A 9,777-nucleotide genomic window follows, 5' to 3' on the forward strand; every position below is an offset into this window, starting at 1 on the left:
TCATTATAGAAATCAAATAAATATTTTCATTTTTTTATCATACATTTTGTTTCGTTTTTCCATTCTCAATGAACTCAACTCAGTGTCCCCAATACCTTTTTGAGACAACGTGTCTGGGGATGATATAGACCATTCAAAGAAGTGTAGAACACATCAGACCAGGTGGGCACTAACTGGGATTTACAGGGGTTTAAGGTGGTGCTTGCCCATGCAACCCCCACGTCATACCCAGATACCCCACTTTGCCCAGACGGTACCCACATGGGCGTCCACGGTGCAAAACACATATGGGCCCCACATGGTTGAAGTGGGCCCCATGTTTCCCATCTGGGTCCCACATGGTTTGTTTAGATGGGGCCCATATTGGCAACCCAGATTGCCCATTTGGCACCCATATGGGTCCCATGTAATTTGCTAGCTGGGTATAGTCTGGGTGAAATCAATTTTAACGAAATGAATAATATCATTAAACATGGAAAGGTAGGTGAGATGTTAAGCGAGTTTGGGTTCCTCGAATGTTCCAGACTATAATTCCAACATAACAGATATATGGGCTATTACATAAATGACTCAAAGATATATTTCTTCCTAATGCAAGTTCACGAAAATAAGATGCCTCAAATGTTTAATGCGGACTGGGATGCTGGAATGTCTACCTTCAAATAACTATATACTTTCATCAAGCGGCATGTTAATAGACATAAAAATGTTTTTGACATCATCAAACAGAACCCCTGTCAGACGTATCAAGAATTCATGATACTTAAGTCAGCAGGTTTCTCGAATCCGAGTATAGAGGAATGAATGTTTTCTCCGAACATACGTGTATTGCATACTTGGTGCCCAAGCACTCACCATAACTCCCATTACTGGAGCAACAGGAACTGAGTTTGATGCCAAGAAAGAATTTACCAAACTGTTAAAAGACTCAATCAACAAACACGCTGATATTCCTATACCTCAATTCAAAGGAATCAAAAAGCAATTGCCGAAACCCATACCAGATTGGATTATGCAATTGGTCCAGGTCTATACCCAGCTAGCAAATTACATGGGACCCATATGGGTGCCAAATGGGCAATCTGGGTTGCCAATATGGGCCCCATCTAAACAAACCATATGGGGCCCAGATGGGAAACAAGGGGCCCACTTCAACCATGTCGGGCCCATATGTGCTTTGCACCGTGGATGCCCATGTGTGTACCATCTGGGCAAAGTGGGGTATCTGGGTATGACGTGGGGGTTGCATGGGCAAGCACCACCTTAAACCCCTGTAAATCCCAGTTAGTGCCCACCTGGTCTGATGTGTTCTACACTTCTTTGAATAGTCTATGTCATCCACAGACACGTTGTCTCAAAAAGGAATTGGGGACACTGAGTTGAGTTCACTGAGAATGGAAAAACGAAACAAAATGTATGATAAAAAAATGAAAATATTTATTTGATTTATATAATGAATTGCAGTTGATATAGAAATACATATAATATACTGAGTATCAACAATGTCAAAGCACCAATGTCATTGAATAAACCTGAGATTTTGTCCTGCATTTCCATGTTTTGGCAAGTCACTATTCATCACTATGGTTATATATATTCTTAATTGTCACTATCAGTATTTTGTGGCTCTGGCAGGGCAGGGTCATTTCCACCTGGCAATTGTTGTTCATTGATGACTTCAACTCTTCTCGCCGCACGTTTTCCTCCTAGTCCTCGATCACGCGCATTCGTGAACCATGTTGACATTTTCTCTGCGATGGCCTTGTCTGTTGCCTGCTTCTGATAGGCATGTTTGTGAACACTTCCTGAAACCTAAGACGTATAGTGTAACAGTATTATGTACATCACAATAGTTTTCTGACAAGGCTACGAGTACCACCACATAGGCCTACAATACATGATCATGATAAAAACAGCAAAACAGGTGGGCAAGACACACTGCACAGTGTATTTTCACGTACATAACTGTACACAGTTAAATGTACAGTGTAGCATGTACAGTTACAGTACACTAGCAGCCTACAACGAACGGGATATCACAACAACAACATCAAAGAATGAAATTATGGGAAAGTTTCTCTGCTTTTTGAGTACTGGCGTGAAGAACAAAATCAAATATGGCGGCTTACAATGGCGTGCAAGGAGGCGACAATACTCGTCCCCATCAGCTCGTTCAGCTCCATTGGAGACGCACGATGCACTCGGAGGCCAATGAGGACGATTTTGATGTGCTTATTTGGCGCCAAACAAATTTTGTAAAATGCCAGCTTTACTCATGAATTTTATAAAACATATTTCATTATCATAATCTTGAATGGGCCTCATGTAAACCCTTTATTTTTAAAACATATAATTGGAAATTCTCGGATGTGGGATTGATATGGGGTTCATATGGGATACATTGGGCATGCAATTCTCAATTGATCCCCATCTCAACCATCGCAAACCCACATGGGGCCCATAACTCAAATCCCATATGGGCTTTCCCATATGGGCCCCACATGGTGAAATCCCACGTATGACAAACCATATTGGTCCCACATGGGTTACATGTGGGCCAGATGGGACCCTGCTTGCCCAGGTAAAACCCATATGTTTTGCTAGCTGAGTACATTATTGGTTCCAACAAGATCCAAAAAATCGGGAACATCATGAACTACAACAATAACATTTTGATAGCACCACCAAAAATGAATGTTGGTAAAAAATATATTGCACCTTCTTTAATGAAATGTGCACCTGTAAAGATTAACAAATTGAAAGCAGTGGATAAATATATACCAGACCAGCGGAAGCTGGCGCTCCAGGAAAATTCTGAAAAAACTTCGACTGTAAAAACACTTGGGAAATTGAAAAATATAGTTTCGGAGATAATGATGATTACACCACTCATGAAAACATGAAATTTATTTTATCTGCCACAGGCGGTGGAGTTTAAAGTTTGATTTGGTAAATTAGCTAATGTAAATTGCTGATGTTGGAGTTGACCCTCCATAAGGTAAAGACCCACCCGAAGATGATGATATATACATTGAAGTACCCTACGATAATTTAGTGGATGTTGAAAACGATTTAGTTTATGCTTATAAAACTACCCATAACTCAGCAACCGACCAAGGAAATCATTTAACTGACAAAGACTCATTACCTACTCCGTATGTGCCTCCTGATCCTCCTGATACTTCTGGTAAAGGTTGGTTACAAGAAATTGAAAATATTTCTGAAGAATTAAGAAATACATTTGATCAAATGGAGGAGGTGGGTGGGGCAGGTGTTAGAAGAGAACACGGACTGAAAGTTTTAAGATCTAAAGATTTCCCCGAGGGGATGTTCTTTAGGTTTAACAAAGGAAATTTAAAGACTATAGCTAGAATTGTGTTTATTTTAAATGATATTCATGAGGAAAATGCTAATAATTTTTTACCTAAAATCCAACTCTATAGTGCATTTTTACAACCTCAACTGAAGAAACTCCATACATGATTGGTAAAACCCTAAAGAAAAAATCGTTTGGGTTAGAATAACTGATCGTAAGAGACATCTTCTAACAAGACCCAAAATTAAGAAACTTGATCGGGTGAATCAGTGCTGTTGAAATTAGATGATATAGATTATACGAAAAATAAACGTCTCTATGATGATGTTCAAATAAAACAAGAGAAAAAAGAAGAAGCTAATTCCCTAATAGTCGAACCGGGGTAGATCAGACATTTGAAGAAGAATCATAAGAGCAAATTAGGATGAATGAGATTGTTCATGAATTATGATCTTCATCCCCGGCACGAATTCCAATCAGCAAACCAACCCAACAGATATAAAATTTAGTAATACAAATATAAGATACACTTTAAGATGATGATGAGAGTTTAGGCGGAGACATTCTAAATAAAACATTAATGGAGGCAGTATCTGATGCAACTGATCAAGAAGTAGAAGAAGTATTCGGTTTAGGGTAGTTGAAAAAGTAATCCGCAATGTGAGAGCAATGAAGGATAATAACCCGAACTTAAAAACAATATTGTGGGAGCCATGGGGTCTGACTCAAACGCGCACCAAAGAATGAACAACAATTCCAGGTTCTATTGATACGGATTACTGAAAAAAGTAGAAAAACAAATAAGTGACGATACAGAAAGTAAACAAAGGAAGAAACACATTCAGGCAATGACAACAACAACGATGACCTCAATAACTGTCCCGTGGCCCAGTGCCAAAGTTGAATACACACCACGTAACTACCATTTATAATTGAAAGAACCAATACTGGAGCCCGATGCTGATAGAGACACAGAGTTACCTACATTACATAACAATTGGCCCAGTGCCAACAACTGTACTCAAACTAACACAACAGGTTCCCCAAAGATTGCATAATCACGTGACCCACATACAACCCAAGCATATGATTTAAACGGACTAGAACAGGTGTAAAACAAAGATCGTGTAACATAAATAGGAAGAACTACTTCAATACACCCCCCCCCCCCCCCCCCCCCACACACACATGACACAGTACATCAATGCATGTAAAGCACATGAGAAAATACAAAAGAGTGAACAAAAGGGCCTAAAATACATAGAAGACAATATTACTTACATAATGTTTAACGACCTAGAGCCTGACCATGACACCACAGAACACAAAACTAACAAACAGGGCCACTTTGGCCAAAGATGTTTGAGATATAAGTAGATTACAAAGAGATAGGGAAAACCTCTTTGGCCCTATCCCCCATCTTGGAAATAACCACCCTTTTTAGAAGTAGGGAAGACCCCACATACCTAACATAACTTAAAAGTTTAAGGCAGCAAATTTGAAACATGTAAACATTGAAAAATGGCCTTCACACGCCCCGCCCCTAATTGACTAAGTACCGTAAACACGACTCAATTACAATACAACAACAAAACAGAAGGCCAGCACACAAAATTACAAGGCAAAGACAAAAAACGACGATATAACGCAAACAAAACGCGAACTAATCCAGTTCAATGTCAATAATAATCCAGCGTTAGTGCCAAGAAGCTAAACTCTCCAGCATCTGACACAACAAAAGTTCAACACCACAAAAACTGTCCATTATTGGCAGTAGCAAAGTGTTCATCAATATTTCCTCAACATTGAAGAAGCGCACGATTCACAACAACGTGTATGTTGTAGTGACCTAGTCCCTCTGTGGATTGTCCATCTCGTACAGAAGGCACAGCTTCTGCACTTGCCGCTCCAGAATCGATCGACTTGCTGTCTGCAACTTTACTCGTCTGACGTATCCTCTCTTGTCCGGGTAAGTCTCCACCACTGGCTAACTGCCAGACTCCTCTTGGAGAATTCTGATCAACGACCAAACAAATGTCACCAGGAACAATGTTCCTCCTGGGAGCAAGCCTTTTCTGCCTTGTCTGGAGAAGGGGGAGATATTCCTGAAGCCATCTTTTCCAAAACAATTCCGCAAGAAACTGCACTTGTATCCATCTGCGCCTAGCGTATAGGTCGTCCCTATCAAATGTTCCCACAGGCATGAACGGTTGCTTCTTGAGCAGCAACAGGTCATTTGGAGTAAGAACGTCCAAATCGTTGGGGTCGTCAGATGCTCTAGTGAGTGGTCTATCGTTAACCACAGCCTCGACCTCACAAAGCAACGTGCACAGGCCCTCGTCGTTCAAGCACTGCTCCTTAAACACAACTTTTAGTTTCCTCTTTACGGTTTGAATTTGACGTTCCCAAACACCCCCTTGGTGTGGAGCGGAAGGGGTGCTGAACTCCCAATCAATGCCTCGCTTGGCCAACATCTGCTGGATCCTATCCTGATCGATACTGCGAAACGCTAACTTAAGCTCCTTTTCAGTTGCAACAAAGTTCGTTCTGTTGTCTGAGCGCAGCTTTACGACCTGACCTCTACGAGCGATGAACCTCCGGATCGCGTTGATGCAAGACTCGGTATCCAAACTGCGGCCATCTCGATGTGAATAGCCCTGGCATCAAGACACGTAAACAAGACACAATAGCGCTTTACAGTACTGCGACCCCTTTTGACCTCAATAGGTCCGAAGCAATCAACGCATGTCCTAGAGAAGGTTGGATCATCAGGAATCAATCTATCCTCCGGCAAGTCTGCCATCTTCTGCTCGATCACGTTTGATCTGTATCTCTTACAAGTAACACAGTCTGCGATCACCTTTCTAGCGGCGGAGTTTGCGTTAACGATCCAATACCTCTGCCTGAGCTTAGCAATCATATGGTTTCTACCACTATGCATCAAGTTCCTATGGATATCCTCGAGTATCAACCGAGAAACGAGACTGTTCTTTGGCAGGATCACATGATACTTTGCTTTCCCTGGCATAGATGCATTGCTCAACCGTCCTCCAACCTTTACGACACTATCCTCCATGACTGGATCGAGCTAATACAGCGTACTGGACTTCTTCACTCCAGTACCTGGTTCACCACTAAGACATTTGACCTCGTTGGCAAATGCGTCATGCTGGGAGAAAACCAGAATGGCTTTATCAGCTTTCCTCAAGTCCTCAACGGTAAGCGGCCCACAACGCACACTATCTCCTTCACCATCAGTGGCCAGCTTACGTAGTTGACTGCGACGTAAAAGTTCAGCTCGCACTCTTAGTATATGCGAAACTCCTCGTTTCAGCCTATACCAAGACGAGTAGTAACCAATCAGCTTATCGACAGTCTCAGAACCCGTTCCCTCTGTCGCAACTGGCTTATCCACACGTACTGCAGCGCTCTTGATCTCAAGGTCATATTTGCTTGCTCCGACAAGGTTAGCTATGATACTGGGGTAAGTCGGCTACTCCTCCATCAGCTTCCAGAGGAACTCCGGACCATTAGACCAAGCAATACAGTTCAAGAAGTCCTCTGCCCACAGACCTCGCGAGGCATGGTCTGCTGGGTTACTCTTGGTGTCTATGTAACACCACTGCGAAGCATCGGATCCGTCGTGGATAATCGCCAGTCGATTGGCTACAAATGTCTTGAACCGGGTTCCTCTGTTCCTGATGTACTTTATGACAGCAGTACTGTCTGTAAATAAGATCGACCGGTCTACTGGCAGATCTATCTCCTTCCTAAGCATCCTATCCACGCGAACGGCGACAGTGGCGCCTGCTAACTCCATCCTAGGCATCGTTATATGCTTGAGCGGCGCAACACGAGACTTGTTGAGCAGCAAGCAGCAGTGAATCCTTCCGTCGCCATTCACCAACCTGAGGTACGACATCACCCCGTATCCAACCTCGCTACTGTCGCTAAAGTGGACCAACTGGGAAGAGAATTGGGAAGAGACAATGTTGTCAAAGTCTTTCGGCTTGACACATCTGTCTGTCTTGAAGTTCGAGACTTTCGGTAAATCAGACAACCATCTCTGCCACTTAGACAAGTGCTCCTCGGGAATGTCGTCATCCCATCCTATCTTGAGACGACACAAGTCCTGCAAAATCAGCTTGGCTTTCAGAATGAACGGCGAAAGGAAGCCGATTGGATCAAACACGGAGCTTGTCACCGATAAGATGCCGCAACGTGCTGGCATCTTATCCTTGTCTACAGTCTTGAAGCCGAACCTATCCGTCTCTGGGTCCCAATGGACGCCTAGCGCCCTCTCGAGTGGGATATTGTCCTTATCTAGGTCAATGTCCTTCATACCCTTGGCCCTGTCATCGATAGGCACCGATTCAAGGACAGGCATACTATTACTTGTCCATTTCGTCAGCTTGAATCCACCCTTGGAGCACAACTCGATCACGTTTGCAACAAAGGGGATAGCACTCTCATCACTGGGCTGGTTCCGTAGACATCGACGTACATGTGCTTCAGCAGCGTGTCCGTGACATCCTTCTCATACAGGTCCTGATTGTCCAAAGCGGTTTGTCTGAGGGCGTAGTTGGCACAGCCAGGCGACGATAATGCTCCAAACAGATTGACCATCATCTGGTACTCAACGAGTGGGCCGGATGTGTCTCCATCTTTCCAGTACAGGAACCTCAGGAAGCTGGCTTGATCAGGTGGAACACGGACCTGATAAAACATAGACTCGACATCACTCATGACTGCAACGCTGTCCTGCCTAAACCTCAACAGGGTGCCGACGAGAGTGTTGGTGAGGTTCGGACCCTGTAGCAGTTGATCGTTGAGAGACGTCCCTCCAAACCTCGCAGCACAATCAAAGACAACCCGAAGCTTCTTCTTCTTTGGATGGTACACCCCGTGGTCAGCCAGGTACCACGTTTCACCATCGCGTTGGTTCAACTGCTCCACCGGCACTTCTCGAGCATAGCCCTTAGACAGTACATTGTTCATAAATGCTTTGTACTCCTCACAGAACTCATCATTCCTGGCGAACTACTTAGCCAGAGTCGCAGCACGCTGCTCCGCTTGTGATCTGTTATTCGGCATGACAACAGAATCACTCTTGAAGGGAAGACCAAGGACGTAATGACCATCCTCCATACGTTTAGAGCTCTCAGCTAACTCCAAGAACATCTGATCATCAAGCGATAACTCCTTCTCATCATCTGCCAGTTGCTCACTGAAGTCCTGAATGAAGTACTTATGAAGCTGCTCCTCTAGGTTGCTCACTTTCTTGTTTGAGACGTGAAAGCTGCTGAGCTCACCTGAGGGCTTACCGGGTTTTACTGGGCCATTCACTGACCAGCCTAACATAGTTCTAATAGTGTAAGGACCATTCTCCTGGCTAAGAATGATCTCGTAAGGCTCCATAGCCTTCGGTGCGTTCGAGCCAATCAACAAATCGATGTCAGCATCTATCTCAGGAATGCCTCCCGCATGGGAATGTCATCTTTCGAGACGGGTAACTTAGGCTGCGTGTACATCTCAGGGAGTTCCATGAAAACACCAGTATTGAGGCCGCTAACTTCAAGTCCTTTCAACAAGTAACTGGTTGTCGGCTTTGACTGATCCGACATGGTTGGCAGGTTATTCTTCACCTTCGATCCCCTCAGATTAAGACGTTTCATCAGCCTCTCAGTGCAGAATGAAGCTGTACTGCCAGTGTCAAGAAACGCGTAAGTCCTGACCTTCACTGTCACCGGCACTATAGACATAGTTGTAGAAGTAGAACTGTTCTTGATGTCCGCTGGCTTAGCATCCACGCTCTCAGCCCTATGTAACACGGTTGGATGGGACCCTGAACATAACTCGCACTTGAGTCTCTTTATGCAGGTTTTACTGACATGTCCATCTATGGCCAGAGTCGAACAACCAAAACAAAGGTTATGGGACTGCAGAAACGTGATCCTCTCAGAGTTTGGCTTGTAACGTAGGCATCTGCAGACTTCCAAGGTGTGGTTGCCCTGGCAGAACAAACACGACTTATCGGAGGCGGTGGATTCATTTGGCTCTCTTGCTTGGCAGCAATCTTACTCAAACTGGAACTTGAACTTGACCCGGCACTGACGCTTCCGATCGTGGCAAAGCTTTCCTTGGACTTGGGGTTTGAACGCTTCTTGAAGTTCGATTTCGATTTCTCAACGTCTTTCTCCACAATACAGCCGAAGACGGTCTCATTCAGCAAGCGCGACTGCTTGTCAATGAACTTCACGAAGTCCTCAAACCTGACTCGACGATTACACTCAGAGTCAGTTATGTCCAACGCTCGAGCTCTCCATCCTGACCGCATCTTGAAGGGTAGCTTGGACTGCAGTTCCCTTAGGTTCTTCAGATGATCTAGCTCCTGCATGTAATCGGTGTCCTTCATGGTATTGAGGCAGCCAAGAAGGAATAGCGCAAACTTCTTGGTGCCT

General features: G+C 44.1%; 2 protein-coding genes across 2 annotated transcripts; both read right to left on the bottom strand.

The window, feature by feature from the left end:
• Positions 1-5,115: 5,115 nt before the first annotated feature.
• LOC135494280 (uncharacterized) lies at positions 5,116-6,392 on the bottom strand. Its single transcript, XM_064782192.1, has 2 exons — positions 6,177-6,392; positions 5,116-5,973 (listed from the first exon to the last, which is right to left on the bottom strand). The coding sequence occupies exons 1-2, from the start codon at positions 6,390-6,392 to the stop codon at positions 5,116-5,118; spliced, it is 1,074 nt and encodes a 357-aa protein (XP_064638262.1).
• Positions 6,393-6,809: 417 nt separating this feature from the next.
• On the bottom strand, positions 6,810-7,703 carry LOC135494281 (uncharacterized). The gene has a single exon (XM_064782193.1). It carries the CDS (start codon positions 7,701-7,703, stop codon positions 6,810-6,812), a length of 894 nt encoding a protein of 297 aa, XP_064638263.1.
• Between the last annotated feature and the right edge of the window lie 2,074 nt (positions 7,704-9,777).

The sequence above is a fragment of the Lineus longissimus genome, chromosome 10, assembly GCF_910592395.1.
Source record: "Lineus longissimus chromosome 10, tnLinLong1.2, whole genome shotgun sequence".
Lineage (NCBI taxonomy): Eukaryota > Metazoa > Nemertea > Pilidiophora > Heteronemertea > Lineidae > Lineus > Lineus longissimus.